This window comes from Lactuca sativa, chromosome 5, assembly GCF_002870075.4.
Source record: "Lactuca sativa cultivar Salinas chromosome 5, Lsat_Salinas_v11, whole genome shotgun sequence".
Lineage (NCBI taxonomy): Eukaryota > Viridiplantae > Streptophyta > Magnoliopsida > Asterales > Asteraceae > Lactuca > Lactuca sativa.
Genome location: NC_056627.2, coordinates 336,283,728 through 336,304,129, shown reverse-complemented (window position 1 = coordinate 336,304,129; position 20,402 = coordinate 336,283,728). Strand labels below are relative to the sequence as shown.

General features: G+C 33.5%; 1 protein-coding gene across 1 annotated transcript; it reads right to left on the bottom strand.

Annotated features, from left to right (window-relative positions):
• Positions 1-16,731: 16,731 nt before the first annotated feature.
• On the bottom strand, positions 16,732-17,604 carry LOC111921071 (uncharacterized). The gene is made up of 2 exons (XM_023916661.1): positions 17,142-17,604; positions 16,732-16,880 (listed from the first exon to the last, which is right to left on the bottom strand). The coding sequence occupies exons 1-2, from the start codon at positions 17,602-17,604 to the stop codon at positions 16,732-16,734; spliced, it is 612 nt and encodes a 203-aa protein (XP_023772429.1).
• Positions 17,605-20,402: the final 2,798 nt, after the last annotated feature.

Genomic DNA, 20,402 nt, shown 5'->3' with positions numbered 1-20,402 from the left:
GAAGATGAAGGAGTAGAAGTCGAATTTTGAAGTTATTTGCACATGCATGGCTTAAATCAAGATCATAATATAGGTTTGATCATGCATTTTCACCATCTAAGCAACACGTAAGATGTTCTTGGTAAAAATATACAAACATCATCATAAAATTCGAAAATGGTGATGATCTTATAAAAAGAAGAGATGAAGATAAAGACTTAGCACATAAAATCATAAGAAAATAGTAGAAACTTGCATGCATGATTTAGTTAGGTGTTTTTACCTTGATAAGTCCTTATGGATTATGGATATTTTTATGTAAAATGTTTGTTTTGCTCAAAATTATTTGTTGGTGAAAGGAAGAGAAAGAATGGGGTTTTAGAGAGAAGAAAAGAATGAAAAGTAAGATTTCATCTCTCTGGATACCCAATCTCATTCTTCATCTCATTGGGGTTTCTCTCCACCAAAATTGGCCACCAAAATACAGAGATGTGTGTGAAATTATGAAGAATTGAATGTCAAAATCACTACAAGCTATTCTGCTTCTAACATCGGGTTTCATTTAGAGAGAAAAAAGAAAGAAAATTTGGAGTGAAGAATGAGGGTCAATGAGTGGTATGTGCTTTTTGAAGGGGAGATGAAGAGAGAGAATAGAGAGGTCTGACTTTTTTTGAATGGAGAGAGGGCCTCCCTCTTTTAAATTTTATAAAATCCAAATCTGTTATAAAAATATAAAATTTTTATAAAATATGCAACTTATCCTACTTTTTTTATTCATAAAACCTTGATTTTCGACTTATAAATTAAGGGTAAATATTATTGACTTCAATTTTATTTTCCTTGATTATATTTTCCTGAATTTAATTATTTTAAAGTTATATTATAAGGTACATAACAAATTTTATGGAGTTTTAGGTGTTAAAGTTGTAAATTTGAGTTTTTTGGGCTTTTAGGGTTTTGGAATTTTGTAAATCTTTAGATATCAAAATAAATTTGATTTTTGAGACCTCAAATTATTTTAGAGTTTCATAACTCTTTTCCATCTAGAAATAATGTTTTTTTCGTTTTATTAGCATTTCTATATAGTGATTCCGAGATTCAATTGAAACTGAAGAATCAAGTATACTAGCCCTAGATTTCAAATTTGACTTAAGTTCCTACGAGACTCGGACCTAATTTATACTACTAGGTCAAGTGCATGATGTGTCTACATGAAGGTACAAGGATGCTCGATTCAATGAATGACCTGAATTTTGATAGTTGTTACTGTTAAAGTAGTTGTAGAACTCACATATCAATGTGAAATCTATGTTCACTATCCCTCTTTTCTAATTGTTTTCAAGTTTCAAGTAGGTTATGACTTATTATCTAGATACTAAAGCTAGCATGTGTCGTTCCTACATGTTCAACTAAGTTTAGTCAAGTCTAGAACCGACTTGAATTTTGATGGTTGTCACAATCTCCCCCAGTTGAAAGAATTTCGCCTCGAAATTCAATTGGTGTTGTATTCAATTAGAACTTAGAAGAATACAAGTGTATAGTTAGAGAGTTGGTGACTTGAAGAACCTTTTGATCATACTGGATTAATTCCTCAAGGGAGAGTCCATACTCTAGCTATAATCAGGTTAAGGTTTCCTTTATTCGAGTTCGACCATCTAGATTGTGGGAAATTAGGATCATGGAAATAATGATCCAACCATGGATACCTAGTTGAAAAAGACTATTTAGTTAGAGATTATCTAACTTAAAAGATCATTATAATTTTTTCTGAAGCACCAACTACATTGAGTGTTATGTTCGCATTGATCCTTAAGTCACCTTCTAAATTAGCACTAAGTGTAAATCCACCGAATAATAATGAAGAGATTAAGGATTATTTGCTCACTTATGGGTTGGCTACTAAATCTGGAAAAGATATATTCTGAAATGGGAAGAGGTAGCATAAATGAACGAAAAGCAATCGAGGGTAAGTTCCTAAGGATACATACTAAGTGTAGGCAACATTGTTTTGGTACATCTCCAATGTAAAGACTATTTAAGTGTCGTCTAAAAAAGAAATTATGAAATGATCAATGATTTTCGAAGTTATATTTACTACTACGGTTACTATCGCTACAATAGAACCATATTCGAAGAATATATATATATATATATATATATATATATATATATATATATATATATATATATATATATATATATATATATATATATAGAGAGAGAGAGAGAGAGAGAGTCATTGTTGCAAATGGAGGCGATGAAAGTTTATGATAAATTAATTCACATTGTCTAGATAGCATTTTGAGTGTTAAGAAATGATAAGAAATCTCACTATTATCAAACTGTGTAATAATTCCAAGAGAATGAAGATACATATGTGGCGATCAAACGAAGTAGTAAAATAATAAAATGATTAATTATTGTTAAATGTTTAAGTTGTCAATAAGGGAATTTATATAAAAATATTTAGATTACTCTTTTGAAAAATTGTCTAATTGTTTAAGTAAAGACAAATACAAGTTTACGAGGAGTCAGGTTATTTATGAAAACAAGTTTGAGAGTTTAGGAAATCGCTGGAAATTGCAAAGTAGAATACTATTTTATGAAATGTGTAAAAATGTCGATCATTGAAAATAGTGCATTCTTAATCTATTGGTTCTATAAAAACAATCATTTAGAGGATAGATAATTGTTAAATTCAAAACTTTTGATGTTTCTAAAGAAAATAAGAAACATAAGAAGCATATCCTTCACATATATTTTTCGGATATAGAAAAGTGATAAGCATAAGGGTAGTCACCATGTGTATTAATTGTAAGGGAAATACAAAGAAAATTGCACTCTTAATGAAATTTCTAAAGTTTGAACAAAAGAACAACAAAAATAAGGATTACTCATTTATTGTAGATTTCCGAATAAAAAAATGTATGTGATAAAAGTCATAGTTGAATATATCAAGGTTGGCCAAGTCAAAATTATGCCTCATGACTATACACATATTAATCGCTCAGAACGAAAATGTAGCCTTCTAGTCTGTATGCGTATGAATATCATACTAAGGGAAGTAGATTAGACAGGAACAAATTTAGACCATGCATTAAGTTATTATTATGGGTGTGTGAGATCTCAAATTAGATAGAGAGCAAGAAATAAAGTGCGGGGGAAAGAAAAGGAAGGTAGCAACAATAATGATTTTTATTGTTAAAATTTTAAGATCAATATCTATAGGTTGGATTAAAACTAGGTTGAGACATACTTCAAACTTTATCCTTGATGTATGTTGATGGTTACATAGATATGTGGAAGTTTTAAAGTTTTTGCTAAGGTTTGATAAAAATTCATAGTTATCTATTAAGTGAAACTCCATTAGTGAGAAAGGAGAAGCACTAAAACTGGTAATTGAAAATCTGACGTTATGACCTTTTAGACTTGAGTCCAAGAATGGTTAAAACGGATAAGGTAAAGAATCAACATATTTAGAAGAATAATTGAACATTGTTGAAAGAGCGTCACTGTAAGTTTAAAAGTGAACACTAAGTTTTGCAATGTTATAAATTTTAGAAACTTTATAGATTATAAAACTATATTGAAGTAAAGTACAAAAATGAGGTATGCTTTGAAATCTAAGCATTAGAGATGTCGTATAAACATGTTTGAAGTAGAAATTTGTAGAAATATCATGTTAGGTTTCGAGAAAATACATTAAAGTAAATTACAATGTCTAAATGAGAAAATGGTCAAAAGAGTCAAAACAAAACTGGTTTGGAAGATCCGATGAAGCTTTTACATATAATATGACTTCAATGTCATATGTTTAAGTTTTATAACATAGGTTTAAAGACTTTTATAAAAGAAATCATTTCTAAGTTTTTCGAAAACTTGCCAAAATGGTAAGCAAGGTTTAAAACAGTGTATATACCCTTAAAAAGAACATATATCCATTGAAATGTATTTGAAATGTATTTGAAATGAAATTAAAGTAGTAAGGTTAAAGCCAACATCAGTTAAATTGAGTTTTGAAAAAAAGTGTTAAGTTAAAGCAAGTTGTCAAAAGTAAAGTTGGTTGTTTTTTAGCGAAAAATATAGCTTACATTGTTAGGAAATGTCTAGTAAGTTATATGAAGTGGTTTTAAAGTATTGTACTTACTGTAGATAAAACAGTGAAATGAAATAGATTTTTGATTGAAGATTGATAATTAAGGAATAGTTAGATTAGTGTAGTTGATCCTACCTAAATACTAAGGTGAGTATAAGGCAAGTATCGGTGACTTTTCCCCAAAATAGAGGACATGAATAATTGTTTGTAAAACATTTTATATTGTAGATGCAGTTCCACGCCCTTTTATGGGGGCAAAGGTTAAGTTATATGTTTAGCATATGGCGTAAGAGGATACATCCTTGATAACAATGGGAATGTTGGTAATGCTAGTAAGGACTTATATAAGTGTATGAAAACGATAAGGGCCGAAGGAGGATTTGAAATTATAATAAATTTTCATACAACGAATTAGTGTGAAGTTTAATTAGGCATGAAAATTCAAGGTTGAATGTTGGTTAGGAAGCATGATAGTAATTTGAAAAGTGTAAGATTATGGCATACATGAGAAGATCACCAGTGCATATGGGGGGTCTTGAACTACGACTTGTAAATTTTTCCGTAAAAGGGATGGTTTGTGCTTTGGTAAGAATCGACAAAGTTAAGGTTTTGGGTGAAAGAGATATTCTATGTTAAGTTTTAATCTCAAGGTGGAAGCAACCTAAAGCTAAATTCATAGCGTAGCAGAGAAATCTCATGTATTGGTAGCAATAGGCTGAACTTTCGTGCATCCTCATGATTCATATCAGGAATGCTCACTAATGGTATCCAATTGAATACTTGTGACGACTCGTCTACCTTCTAACGCGATGCTTGAATTGTCATCTGTGTCGGTATCGAAACGTTTTTCCTAATTCTAACTCTAGTATGAAGACGATGAAGAAGTATTGAGGTATAATTGGTATTTGTTTCGACTAAAGATTATTACTAGTGTCTATCTCGCTACTAACCTTACATATGGAGTCAATAGCTACAGAGAAGTACTCAATCTCAATACTAAGTGGGTTGCTCCTAGAGTGGCTAGTGATATAACCGAACTATTAGCCTAGCACTTGATAAGGGATAATAATATTTCTAAATAAAGGCATTGTGATAAAAGTGAACTTAGTTTCTAAGTGTACCTAGATGAACGCCAACAATATGCAATCCCATACGCATACCAAAAAATTTTGTTTTTCAAAAGTTTAAGTTGAAAATCGTTTGAACATAATTCTAGTATAACCATTTCCAACCTTTCATTAATTTTCCTTAATTAACCATAGTTGGCCAGGCTATACTTAATTAATGTCAAGTAGTGCATACTCGAATTAGTTATACCAGTCGTATGTTCGCTATTTTAAAAAGGTTTTGAAAGTTTTTTGCTATAGTTGTGGTTCTCTAAAGGAAAACTGGTATTCTTTATAACCTTCAGCTCTTATACCATTTTCGTCACACCCTGCAAAAGCGGGAACACGAGTCGTGACAGTACAAAGGGTCTCATAGCAAAAGTTAAAAGACAACACCAACCATACTATTAAAAAGCATTACAAATTTACAATGATTTTGAAAAACTTTTTAAAAGAAATTATAATGTATTTAAAAGACAAAGCATATGAATGCTCCTACAAGTGATGTGTCAATAGGTGCCTCTTACTAGATGATTCCTGAAAAAGCATGTAAAATGAGTGTCAACAATATAAATAGTTGGTGAGTTCTCAAGTTTACGAAATATTGGTTTCATGAATCATAATCAAAGTTTTGATAGAAGTTTCCGTAAATAAAAGTACATTGCTAAAATGAGTAAATAAGTTTGTATAAAAAAATTCGTTGTCACAATGAGACATAAAGTATGTCGCCAAATGAGATGAAAAGTTCATAGTCTCATGGGGAAATATAGTTCATTCCTAAATTGAGTAAACAAGTTTCGTTGCTAAAATAAGTATACAAGTTTCGTTGCTAAAATTAGTATACAAGTTTCATTGCTAAAATGAGTATACAAGTTTCGTTGCTAAAATGAGTATACAACTTTCATTGGTAAAATGAGTATACAAGTTTCATTGCTAAAATGAGTATACAGGTTTCATTGCTAAAATGAGTATATAAGTTTTGTTGATAAAATGAGTATACAAGTTTTGTATGTGCATAAAGATTCCACTCATGAGTTCACAACCCAAGCCTAATGACCGAATCGTGCCCTATTGACTATTATGTGTATCGCAATCAAAGTGTATAAAATGGTAAAATACACTCAAGCGAATCATGCGCGTGAGGAGTTGTATACCTCCTAATAGCGCTATCCATAATGACCATGGGCTCAAAAGAGTTAATGAGTTATGTCAAATGTTTCAGGGACTTAACCCCGATACAGGCCTAATGAATTAAAGTAACATACACATACATGCGAAATATAGCAACCAAGTTTGATACAATTCAAAATAAATACAACGAACATAAATAGTTATGACATGCTTTTCCACCCCAAAAGATTTAAAAACCGAATATAAGGGAGGCGTGAATACTCACAATGCTTTGATATGATGCTAATGATGCCTTAAACTAAGTTCCTCTTGTACCACTACCGATTCCTACAACGATGTTACACGCTAATGAGTCTCTAATCAAAATCTAATACTACTATACTTAACTTCTACAATAGAATTATACCAATAATGTGTCTAAATTTTGATATTGATAAGTTCAAAACAGTTTTATGTGAAATTTAGATTTCCGTGAATCAGTTGACTTATTAACATTTTCAAGTGACAAATCTCATTTTGTGTTATTGTTTGAAATGTATTTTAGCACTTTTGGAAAGGTTTTTCAAGCTAAAAATTCAAAAACTAAATCAAATCAGTTCAAAAAATTTCCAAACTTTATTTTTCTATTCTTACTTCAATTGAGAACCTGCTTTTAATTTTTCATGATTTTTAGATGTGTTTAACTATTATTCCACAATTTATGACTCGAAAACATCATAAAATTCGAGGTAAATAGTAAATGATCATGAAATTTTTTATCATTTTTGAGTAATTACTTCACAGTGTCCCTAAACTAAAAAAAATATATATTAAATGCCACTTTTGATCGATAAAACCCTGTTTTTAAAATTTTAAGTATGTTTAAAATAATAAATATAAAAGTAAATAGTAAAAAGTTAATATAAATGCTCAAACTTTTTATTTTTGATTCTACTGAAATAAAGGATGTGCTGATAAATTGGTATGATTTTTGGATAAGTTTTACTATTTTCTCATATTTAATTATTTATATATAAATTAAGTCTTGGTAAAATTGCAAAAGTTATGGAAAATTTTCCACATTTTTCTTTGTAGGTTATATAGTATGTAGAAGCTTTTAAAAATAGTAAATGTGGTTTTGAAAACAGAGAATCCAATTTTGTTATTTATTTGTGTTTAATAACGATAAAATCGAAATTAATGGTAACCAATAATAAAAATTTCTCAAACTTAATGGAAGATTTTATTTTCAATGTAGGTCATCTATGAAATTTTCCAGAATTTATTGAAGAGTGTGAGTATTTTATATGGCTTGAAACCATATTTCATCATTATTTTTATATAAAAATAAAGAAAATATATTGGGAGCTGAAAGTCTCCAGAATGGCTCTTCATACCATATTATAATTGGGTAAAATTGTATTTTTCACTTCGAGTGTGGAAAAGATGCATTACAAACACAATATATTATAGAAAAAAAACTTGGTTCTTGTGGTTTTGGTAGGAATATTGGTATTACATTGAGAATTTTTATTGCATGCTCTAAAGACCTTTGAATCGAGATATTTTTGTCCCTCTGAATTTCTGATGTTAAGTGATAAATTAAACTTTTTCCAATATTTTTAGTGAGGAATAAATCTTTTGAACATACAACACAAAACTAATGTTCATAAGAAAAGTGTTGTTGGAGCAACAGTTTTGTAAAAATCATGAAAAATCGAAATCTTAATGATTTACAGTTAGTCCACTTGGGTTAGAATGCTAACTCAAAATATTATATTTCAGAAAAAGAATCATGGTTTTTGGTTATGAAATGCGTGAGATATGTCAGTTCAAAATCAGGTGAAGTAATCTGGCAAATTGCATGCATGTTAATAGGTTTGAAAAAGTGAGTTTTCATCATTACCTTGAGTAAATATTTAGAAAATTTTTAAAGACATCATGACTCATTCATGTTATATTCATTTTTCTCTTGATCAAAAAGATTTAAAATCATAAAATACATACATGTATTCATGTACAAAATTTTGTTTCTTAAAAACTCTTAGCTTGAGTTCGATGTTTTGATCTTTAAAAATCAATTTTTTCACTAAGATCATGACATGCAACCTTGTTTTTCATACATTAATGGTGTTAAAACAGATTCATGATGTTCTAAAAAGTATTTTAACCATATGAAAACAAGTTTGAAGAACATGAAGGAGTAGAAGTCGATTTTTGATGTTATTTGCTCATGCATGGCTTAAATTAAGATCTTAACATAGGTTTGATCATGGATTTTCACCATCAAAGCAACATGAAAGATGTTCTTGGTAAAAATATAAAAACATCATCATAAAATCCAAAAATGGTGATGATCTTATAAAAAGAAGAGATGAAGATAAAGATTTAGCACATAAAATCATAAGAAAATAGTAGAAACTTGCATGCATGATTTAGTTAGGTGTTTTTACCTTGATGAATCCCCATGGATGACAGATATTTTTATGTAAAATGGTGGTTTTTTCTACAAATTTTCACGGGTGAAAGGAAGAGAAAGAATGGGGGTTTCAGAGAGAAGAAAAAAGAGAAAAAAAAAGATTTCATCTCTCTGGATACCCAATCTCACTCGTCGTCTGTTTGGGGTTTCTTTCCACCAAAATTGGACACCAAAATATAGAGATGTAAGCAAACTTATGAAGAATCGAACGTAAAAATATCTCTAAGTTATTCTTCTTCTGACATCGGATTTGCTTTAGAGAGAAGGAAGATAGAAAATTTAGAGTGAAGAATGAGGGTGAATGAGTGGTATGTGACTTTTGAGGGAGAGATGAAGAGAGAGAGAGAGAGAGAGAGAGAGAGAGAGAGAGAGAAAGAGAGAGAGAGAGAGAGAGAGAGAGAGAGAGGTCCGCCTTTTTTGAAATGAGAGAGGGGCTCCCTCTTTTAAATTTTATAAAAATCCAAATCTTTTATAAAAATATAATTTTTTTAAAAAATATGCAACTTATCCTACTTTTTTATTCATAAAACCTTGATTTTTGACTAATAAATTAAGGGTAAATGTTATTGACTTAAGTTTTATTTTCCTTGATTATATTTTCCAGAATTTAATTATTTTAAAGTGATATTATAAGGTTCATAACAAATTTTATGGTGTTTTAGGTGTTAAAATTATAAATTTGAGTTTTTAGGACTTTTAGGGTTTTGGAATTTTGTAAATCATTGGATATCAAAATAAATGGGATTTTTTAGACCTCAAATTATTTTAGATTTTCATAACTCTTTTCCATCTAGAAATAATGTTTTTATCGGTTTATTGGCATTTCTATTTAGTGATTCTGAGATTCAAGTGAAATTGAAAAATCAAGTATACTAGCCCTAGATTTCAACTTTGACTTTAGTTCCTACGAGAGTCATACCTAATTTATACTACTAGTTCAAGTGCATGATGTGTCTACATGAATGTACAAGGATGCTCGAGTCAATGAATAACCTAAAATTAGATAGTTGTTACTGTTAAAGTAGTTGTAGAATTCACATATCAATGTGAAATCTATGTTCGCTATCCCTAGTTTCTAATTGTTTCTAAGTTTCAAGTAGGTTATAACTTATTATCTAGCTACCAAAGCTAGCATATGTCATTCCTACACGTGCAACTAAGTTTAGTCAAGTTTAGAACCGACTCGAATTTTAACGGTTGTCACAATAAATATTTCAATTCCAACCTACAATCATAAGACATGGTTTAGGACAAACTAAAATCCCATTTAGATCTCCTTCATGGACTAAACTTCGCTTAATCTAAATCTCTTGCCTTATGGCAGCTCAAAAAACCCACCTGTACTGCTATGTTGTTAACAGCTCACCCATATTAATTAGTGTACTTTCACTGACCAAGGTGCTTATCCTTTTGTAGTTAAATGAAGAACATAGAACTAATATGTGTTTCCAACTCAACTAGAAGTGCACAGAAGTTAGAATATCTCAATAAACACAACTTGTTATCAACCTCAGGTCACGTGCAAGTGATAACTAAAAGGATTATTGTCAGTTGACTCTTGAAACTCTGAAGATCAATATGACTCCCACTGAATTCTTGACATATAATTTTTCTCTCAAAAAACATTCCTTGACAAGCTAAAACCAATATTCAAAAGTTCGTGTGGATTTCCGACAAGAAAACACTTCATAGAAGGGTCTCAGTTTATCTTTTGTTTCTCGATCAACGAAAACATCACAACTCCTATTCTAAATGTGCTAGAGTAAGAAAACATTATTACTCCACATATTAATTTATTAACCATATAAATTAACAAATATATTATTTTCACAATCAATCTCATATTAACTTATTAATCACATAATAAATTAATAAACCAACTGTGTATTTCCAGCTAATATATTAATCATATAATATATTAACAAATCATTTCCTCATAATTTCCAATTAGTTTATTAAACATATAATAATCTAATAAGTCATCCTCTCTCTGTAAATGCCATTCTAATCTAGTTCTAGTTATGAGAGCAACCCAAAAAGTACTTTCCTTCTTAATAGAAGAATATACCAATTTAGTTACTGGCTTAGACACCTTAATCCAACAAGTATAGGGATGAGGAAGGTGGGATTTTGGAGAATAAGATATGATCACATCAAAGAGAAAGGGAGAAGACAAAAAAAACATGATCAACTTGCTTATAGCTCTATTACAATATTGATGATCCTTTTTCATTTGATATATCAATTATATACATTCTTTACATTAAGATCTGATAAGTAGGGATCATGTAACATCCAAAAACCTAAGGTACTAAAATTCATTGTTTTATTTTGCATTATAAGGGTCCTCACGACGTGAGATCTTGGGGATCACGTCGTAAGTGACCATTGACCTATTGACCTGCGTTTTTGGAAGCACACGACTTGAGGCATAAGGTCTCACGATGTGAGTGACCATTGACCTGGTGACCCCAAACCCTAATTTCAGGGTATTTAAGCGAACCAGTGGCTAGGGTTATCCATCCTTAACCTCTCTCATCCTCTAAGCCTTTGGAAAATCCTAATCTCAAGCCTTTTGTAGTTCTTTGGCATATTTGAGATCATTGAGGCATTCTTTGGTGGTTTTTGGCTACTTTATGTCGAAGAAGACCTTGGTTGAGCAACCTCTTGGCGTTTTGCTCCTACCTTACAATCTCTTGGAGCTTTTGGACCATTGTAAGTCTTAAAGCTTGGACCTTTCTACCTTCTTAATTCTAGATCTAAGTTATAAGCTCCTTTTTGAATATTTGGGTAGGATTGCTTGTATGGGATCCATAAAGGTTGCAACTTTATGCATCATTGAGTCATTCTCTTCAGTATAGTCTTTGGGTCGTTTTGGTGGTGTTTGGAACTCCAAGTTTGAGTCCAGATCTCATTTTCCCTACTTTTAGTCTAGTAAGAGTTTGAGTCATGCATTGGACATGAATGACTGAAAGCCATGATTTTATCATCCTTTGGGTAAAGCAAGATCCATTGAAATTCCTAGGTTATGGCTATAAGGAATAAGAGCTTAATGCTTTAAGCTAGTCAGTACAGATCTCACAACGTGAGGATTAGGACCGTCGCGTCATGAGAATGCTGGCCATCCGGTCTATTTTGTTTGGATTAGATCACGACGTGACTTAGAGTTAGGACATGACATGACAGGGACTGGAACCTTCTTGATGGGATGAGTTGACTCGTTGGGTCGGGGGTGGGTCGAGTTGGTCCTCATGACGTGACCAACGGCTGGTTACAACGTAAGGACTAGTTGTTGGAATAGGACAGCTAATTTTGGGCCATGTAGGGCCTTAGAATTTTTGATTTGGGCTTATTGTCTAACATATTGGGATTCCTTGGATTTAGGCCCACGATGGGTTTTTTACCCAATTTGGAAAATCGAGCTATATTTGGACTTTGGGTGATCATTTTGGAATTTGGGCCTTGTGGATAGTTGGTTTGGGCCAAGTTAGGTAAAGAGTAAAAAGGGTCGTTTACCCTAGTTTGGACTCTTAGTGTGAGTAGAGATCCAATTATTAATTGGATGTTATTTTTTGTTGATAGCACATGGATTTTAGCGAACCAGCAACCAGAGGATTATCTGTGAGATTCAGCAGCCTGATGTAAGTTTCCTCACTGGGTTTAGCGGGTCGAAGGCACTAATGCCAACCCATGAATATTATGTTAGGATTCTAGATGTCTGTGTGACTCTTGCATTTGTTATGCGTTGGTATGTATACCGAGCGGGACTCGATGTCGGGCGAGGCCTAATGACTATCATATGCTATTGAACCTATGATTACCATAAGTTTTAGCATGATTTTATGTTTATATGTATATGTGTGTACCAGACAGGGCCTAATGTCATACGAGGCTTAATGAATGACAAATCTACCACCCAAGCGAGGCTTGATGTCGGGCGGGGCCTGAAGCCGAGTGGGACTCGATTCCGAGCGAGGCCCGATGTGGAGCGGGGGCCCAGTGTGTGTTTATTATGTATGGTATGTGGTATTTTGGTGAGCTCACTAAACTTTGTGCTTACTGTTTTTAGTTTATTTTTTAAGTACTTTTGGTTCGAAAGGGAAGAGCCCGGGATGATCGCAGAGCACACACCACCTCATTCTGCATTTCATGATTGTCTTGTTATCAATCTCCAAATGAATACTTTGTAATATCGTTGGCAAAGTCTCTATGACTTTTGTACATTGACATTACAAAAGGATCATTGCATAATAGTGGTAAGAATTAGGTGTTCTTACACTAAGGATTTGGAATTGTGAAATGAGCATCATTCAAGTGTTTTCAACTGGTCTATTTCACAAAGTAAGGACCATAGGTAAACATAGTGTGCATGCTTGGAGCATGAGATAAATATTGTTTTAATTCATGTATTAAGTTGATTAATCGAAACATTATACAATGAATAATGTGTAATCAATATGGTGATTAAATAAAAGGTGTTTTATTTATATTCAAAAAAATTGAGACCATATTAGATTCGATTATTATTGTGTTTCACTTCTCATGTTTTGACTTCCCGGATAATAAGATTATTCAAACCATCCATAGTCGATCATACTTTGGAAGTAGGTATGGATGCAAGACTTTCATGAATCTGTCTATAGATTGTCTAAGTGTTAGACATAGCAGTGTGCTAAAACATTCATGAGTACACCTGTAATAAGATTTGAGTATTGGATTAAACCCACCCTCATCTGAATCACTTCATGGATTTTTTTACGAGTGATTAGTGAGATGATAATATTTTATATTCTTGAAATGGAGACATATAGTTGCAGTTTACAAGTCGGTTCCACATTAATAATATGTAAACGCACCAGTAACTTGTTGTTATAAAACAAATTATTGTGTGTGATTTGAAGAGTAAATAGAGCAAGCATATGAGTCGAATTTTATCCGTTCCTTTTAACCTAAGAGGGATACAAGCGATATCATTGCGCCCCTCGATGATTTAGTGATGACAACCCTAAGCACTTGGCCAAGCCTGGACTGATTTGATTTGTTCAATTGGTTAGTCGTCATAAATCGGAAATCGGGAAACAACACATGAACATAGAGAATGATTATAATCCATGTCTCAATTCATACGGTATCTTGTAGAATTGAGGAATATATGATCCATTATCTAATCGACACATCATTAACTAGGTCAGAGTTCGACAACGACTTTTTGAGAGCTACGATTGCTAGTCGGTGTTTAACTCGTACTTGCATTTATATTTATTATAATTATCCAAGTGGGAGACTGTTGGATTAGGTATCTAAGCCCATAACTATAATTGGTATGTACTTGACTCGAGAGTAGCATGGTCCATTTCGGGTTGCCTTCAACAGAACAATTTGATAGGATGGATTTTGAGAAAGAGGTTATTTTTGATTTATTAATATATTATAAGTGTGATTTATTAATATATTATAAGTATAATATATTAATTGAGGAATCATATTATTTAATTAGTATTGATCAAGAATTAATTTGGAATTAATTTAGTGATCAAAAGAGACTAATTAAATTAACGGGGACTGTTTAAGTAAATTAGTGATGCTTATAGTTTGGGCTAATGATCCATGTTGATTATGTGGACTAAATCTTTGTGGAGTCCATGAAGATTTAGTCCAAAGGGCTTATCATATGGATTATTGGATTAAAGGCCCAAGGGTGTGGATTAGGGTTTACATGTCGAAACTCTAGGAATTCCACACTATAAGTGTAACCCCTTAGCTCCAAAATCGGGACCGAAAAGCTCCATCAAGAACCCTATCCGATTTTGTGTGCTCCTAACCTCTCTCTCAAAGTCCTCTATTTGTTCATGGTGTTTATGACTTGTTTGAGGCATCACACTTGGGGTTCTAAGCTCTTGAAAGGCCAAATTCTACGTGCTACAACTAAGAGGTATTCTTCTAACTAGTTTTGTATGTTTCATGTATCAAAGTTGCATGCTAGTAAGGCTTCATGCTATGGAAAATGAATATTGAATGTATAACTAGAGAAAACTTAGATCCAAAGCGTTAGGGTTGTATGTGCACCATAAGAGTGTTATAGTACATAAAACCCAACAATTACCTCGGATTGCGCATAGTGGATTCAATTTGGGTCATCATGGATCGATTTACCTAGAGCACGAATTTTATACTGATTCAGGGGTGTGTTTGTGCGGAGAAGTTGGCCAAGGTGTACATTAGGGAGGTTGTGGCATGGCATGTTGTGTCGGTTTCCATGGTTTCAGACAGGTATGTCAGGTTTACTTCCAGGTTTTGGAAGAGGTTCCGTGACGAGTTGGGTACTCGTCTCTATTTTAGCATAGCCTTCTATCTGCAGACCGATAATCAGAGCGAGCAGACCATTCAGACTCTAGAGGATATGTTACGGGCGTGTGTTTTGGATTTTGGTGGCAGTTGGGATACGTATCTTTCGTTAGCGGAATTTCTTATAACAACAGTTATCATGCCAACAATGATCGTCCTCCTTTTGAGCTGCTTTACGGGAGGAAATGTAGGACCCCGATATGTTAGGGTGAGGTCGGTCAGTGGGTTATGGGGAGTACCGAGGTGATACTCAAGACCATTGAATTGATTCAGCAGGTTCGGAGTAGGCTCCAGACAGCTTAGAGCGGCAGAAAAGTTATGCCGACAAATGCTGGTCAGACTTAGCGTTCCAGGTGGGGGATATGGTTCTCTTGAAGGTGTCACCTTGGAAATGTGTCATCTAATTCTGAAAGATGGGTAAGTTGGTCCCGATGGATATTGGTACTTTTAGGGTTTTGGCCCGAGTGGGCCGAGTTGCTTATCGCTTGGATCTTCCAGTTGAGCTCATTTAGATCCATAGAACGTACCATTTCTCTTAGTTGTGGAAGTGTTTAGTGGATGATTGTGTAATGGTTCCATGGGAGGGTATTCAAGTGGATGAACTCTTGAACTATATTGAGAGACGAATGGCGATTCTTGACCAGAAGATAAAAACCTTGAGGACCAAGGTTGTTGAGTTGGTGAAAGTGCAATGGCAGCATCGCAAGGGTTTTGAATGGACGTAGGAGTCGGAAGATGAGATGAAGGAAAACTATCCAGAGTTATTTGGGGCAGCGGACTTCAAGGAAAAAGTCCTATTTAAGTGGGGGAGAATTGTAACATCTGGAACCTTAAGTTACTAAAATTCATTCTTTTATTTTTCATTATAAGGGTCCTCTCGACATGAGATCTTGGGAATCACGTTGTGAGTGACCATTAACCTGTTGACCTGCATTTTTGGAAACTCACAATGTGAGGCATAGGGTCTCATGATGTGAGAATGGCTTAATGACCCTAAACCCTAATTTTTGGGTATTTAAGTGAATGAGAGGCTAGGGTTATCAATCCTCAATCTCTCTCATCCTCTAAGCCTATGGACAACCCTAATCTCGACCCTCTTGAAGTTCTTATGCATTTTTGAGATCTTTGAAGCATTCTTTAGTGGTTTTTAGCTACTTGAAGTGGAAGAATGCCTTGGTTAAGCAACCTCTTGGCTTTTTGGCTCATACATTGCAATCTTATGGAGCTTTTGGACCATTGTGAGTCTTAAAGCTTGGACCTTTTTACCTTTTTCATTCTAGATCTAAGTTATAAGCTCATTTTTGCATGTTTGGGTGGCTTGTATGGGATCCATAAAGTTGGCAACTTTATGGATCATTGACTCATTCTCTTCAAAATACTATAGAAACACATGATTATTCGGTTACACTAAAAATAAAACTGAAAACTAAAAAGAAATTAAAAGGAAAAGAAAATGCAAACTCTTAATAATCTGGTTCCTTCCCGAAAAGCACTTCTTTTTGAGGAGTCGTGATCCGGACTCCTTCCTATTCTATGTTGTTGCGGTTGGGAGTAGGATAACCCTTTTCTCATTCTTGCTCTTTCCACTTGCTCTTGTATGCTTGAACCCTTCTTATTTATGCTTTTTTTTTCGGATTTTCCTTCTTCTTTTGAGTAGCGTATCCTTCATGTTTACACTTCACCCGTTTGTTCTTTCCTTTCACCTTGTTACTCTTCTTCTCATCTAACTCCATCTTGACCATTGTTGGCTCCTCTAATTCACCACCTATAGTCATCAATTATTTCAACCTCTTCATACAAATCATCTTCTACTTCATCACTTGCTTCTTCCACTTGAGCCTTAGGTATAGTGAACGCGATCACCTCAAATGTCATAGGAATTGAGGCTCTTGGTTTAGAACATTTGACATTTGAAACATGAGGCTTCTCCCAAACATTTAATTCCTCTTACATCATATTTTCAATTTCAATTATCTCATCAAGATCTTCTTCCAAATCATCCATTTTTGACACTCCATTTATTGACATCTCATTTTGAAAGTAAGTTCCTCATCTTCTATACAAAGTGTGAGCTTTGATTCGTGGATATCAACAAGTGATCTAGCGGTACTCAAGAATGGTCTTGCCAAAATTATAGGAAGGTATTCATTTTCTTTCATATATAATACCACAAAATCAACAAGAAAAACAAAATTCCCTAACTTCACCAACAAGTCTTCAATAATTCTACGTGGGTTAGTGATTGTGTGATCCGCCATTCTAAGTGTCATCTTCATGTCTTGGAGCCTTGGTAGACCAAGCTTCTTGTAGAAAGAGTATGGCATAAGATTAATGCTTTCCCCTGAATTAGCTAAAGCATTTATAGAAGTAGAATTTCCAAATTCACAAGGAAAAGTTAGCTGGCTAGGATCTCCTATTTTGATTAGCAACCCACTAATAACCGAAGTTGAACATAACTCATTTAACACAATGGTTGAAGCTTTTTCCATCTCCTTCCTATTATTCATAACATCTTTTTAAAATTTTGGAAGTTTAGCCATTGACTTCAAAAATGGAGCATTTATTGTGACATCCCCAATTTCACGGCCAGAAAAGACCGGTTTGTTTATGCTTTATTTAAAAATCAGAGTATCTTTTTGAAGAATTATATTGTGGAATTTGTTCTGAAAATATGATAAAGATATTATAAAATCATTTCTGAAGAAACGTATTTTAATTATATTAAAAATGTTGGGATGTCATCGTCAATATAGTACATAAGCATAAACAGAAATAACATAGGCTTTACAACATCTATTATTTTACTGGCCTATAACCCATATATCTCTCATCTGATCATCACATCGGTGCTCTTGTGCCACTACCTGTAATACAAGAAATAGAGTGGGTCAGGCTTGGGAGCCTGGTGTGCATACATGGTTTTCAACCCACATTAATTAAATTCTTTATTTTCATCACATCATTCAACCCGATTACCCATTCCCGTTATCCTCATTTATGTCCCTAAAAAATCTAACTGAAGGGACCTAGCCTAAGGATTATCTTCGGGATTGATAATAATGCTTAGGGGATTACTCAGCAATATATGTCAGTAATGTAACCATAAAGGGGATGGAGTACAACTGGTGAACACGTCGTTCACAAACACCTACAGGCTGCGAGTCTGCTAGCGTTCCACTATACGGTCTAGAATAGTCTGTGGTCTTCATCTATACTCTGCTAGATGACTGGATCAACTTTAACATCAAGGCCTCTTATCATTTATTTTATCTTTCATCATCCATATCATCTACCCATATTTACCCAACATAATTATAGGTATAAATTACATATACAATTTAAATCAAGTAAAACATGTATAAATCGTTCATCTACCATAGATATTAGGAACACAAATAATAGGAACACATAGCATGTAATTTATATTAAATATTCCATATCTATGTGTAAGATGAAAGTAAGTATGCACTCACTTGATAAAGTGATGACTCGAAATTCGAGCAGCGCTTCGCTTTTAACAATTGTGTTTTCCTTTGACGAAACCTAGTATCATTATCACTAAGTCTTAGTCTATTATCTATTGCGACTAATTATAAGTCTAGATTCATCATTATTTCAAAGTATACTTCAAGATCTATCAAGCAAGGAACAACCAAGTAGGATCATATCGGAGGTAGGGTCCGTTTGGTATAAGAATTATATTGTTTGGAAATTCGACTTTAAACAATTAACTAAATCCAGCCTAGACATCATCCCCATAAGTATATTGATATGTATAACAACTTGGAATCATTGACAAATCTTTTTTAGAGGTTCATAATAACGATAATGAACTTAAACATAAGTTATACTTAAAGTAAGGTAAGCATAACTCAATTTACAAGTGGTTTAGAGAGAAACCAGTCTCTGCACAGGCAGAACTTTTGAGTAGAAAGCTCTTCTTCTTGGGGCTTTCCGGAGCTCCGGGCATCGCTACTAAAACCTAGGAGGTGCCAGAGAAAATCTTAGAGAGTTTGGGGGTGTTTGGGAGAGAATTGGTTGAGAAGGTGTGGAGAAACGAGTGAAAAACAAGCTCTATTTATAGGCTGGAGGAGTGTACGTATGTTGGGCGTACTCAACACTATGTTGGGTGTACTCCGTCCAGGTGTCATGATCTCGTTCCAAGCCATGGGGAAGAAGTTGTGGCCCAGATCTTGCCACGTGTCACTCACTGGTTAATCCCAAAAACTAATTATCTTCTAAAATTTGTAACTTTCGCATATGAGCTCCGTTTTTTACGTTCTTTATATCCACGTGTAGGTAGCAACATGATCAACAACTTTCGTTTAGACTCCATTGGCTAATTTTGATTTAAATTTCAAAGTTATATTTTAACAGGCTTAGACAGTTAAAGTCCATTAAAAATTCATAACTTTTTCATCCGATTTCCATTCTTGATTATCTTTATATCGTTGAGCTCCTATTAACGAGATCTTTAATTCCCGTTTAGGGTGTATCGGCTAATAATCGATCGATCTAAAATTTGATTTCCAGACTCTATACCACTACGCTGAATCTTAGAAAAATCATAACTTCTTCTAACGAAGTCAGATTTGGACGTTCTCTACATACATGCTCTCGGTTTAACATCTACTATGGCTTTTGTTAGAACGCTAAGGCTAAAAAGTATTTTGTCAAAATTTTACTTTTTACGATACGCGGAGCCATGCCGGTTTAATCGCAAAACTTCGACGGGACATAACTTCTTTGTTATAAGTTGAATTTCAGCGATCCTTATATCTCTGGAATCCTTGTCACGACTACTTCAACTTTCTTCAAAGATATTGGGTCTAATTATTATTTTATTTTAGACGTGACCCCGATGTGGTGAATCATCAGAATGCGATCCACATTTTGCTCTTTTAGCTTTGGGCTTCCTTTCTTCTAAACACGAATCGGGCTAGTTAGTAGTTGTTTCATGGATCATAAATGGCTCAGAATGAACTTCTTCTTCAGTGTAAATTTCAGTTACATGATGTTGTGATTTTTGGTCTTGATTTCGAGGGGGTAATCTCTCATTAACAGGTGTTGTTAATTTCCCTAGTTGAGTTTCTATGTTCTTGATGGAAGCTTGATGATTCCTCACATTATCATCAATAGCAGCATGCCTTTTTTTCTGAGGCTTCGATAAACCTATGAAGTACTGACTCAAACTCCCTCTTCTTCTCAAGTGGTGGTTGCTTTTTAGTAAAAACCTCGACCGGTTTGTCTAAAATTTTCATCCTTTTGCTTCTTATACTCTTCATAT

What these genes read in the sequence shown, in the direction of transcription:
- LOC111921071 (XM_023916661.1), bottom strand. Translation starts at nt 17,604, where the DNA reads ATGGAAAAAGCTTCAACCATTGTGTTAAATGAGTTATGTTCAACTTCG. An exon ending in ACTTACTTTCAAAATGAGAT is followed by an intron (nt 16,881 to 17,141) that starts GTCAATAAATGG and finishes TGATGACTATAG; the next exon opens with GTGGTGAATTAGAGGAGCCA.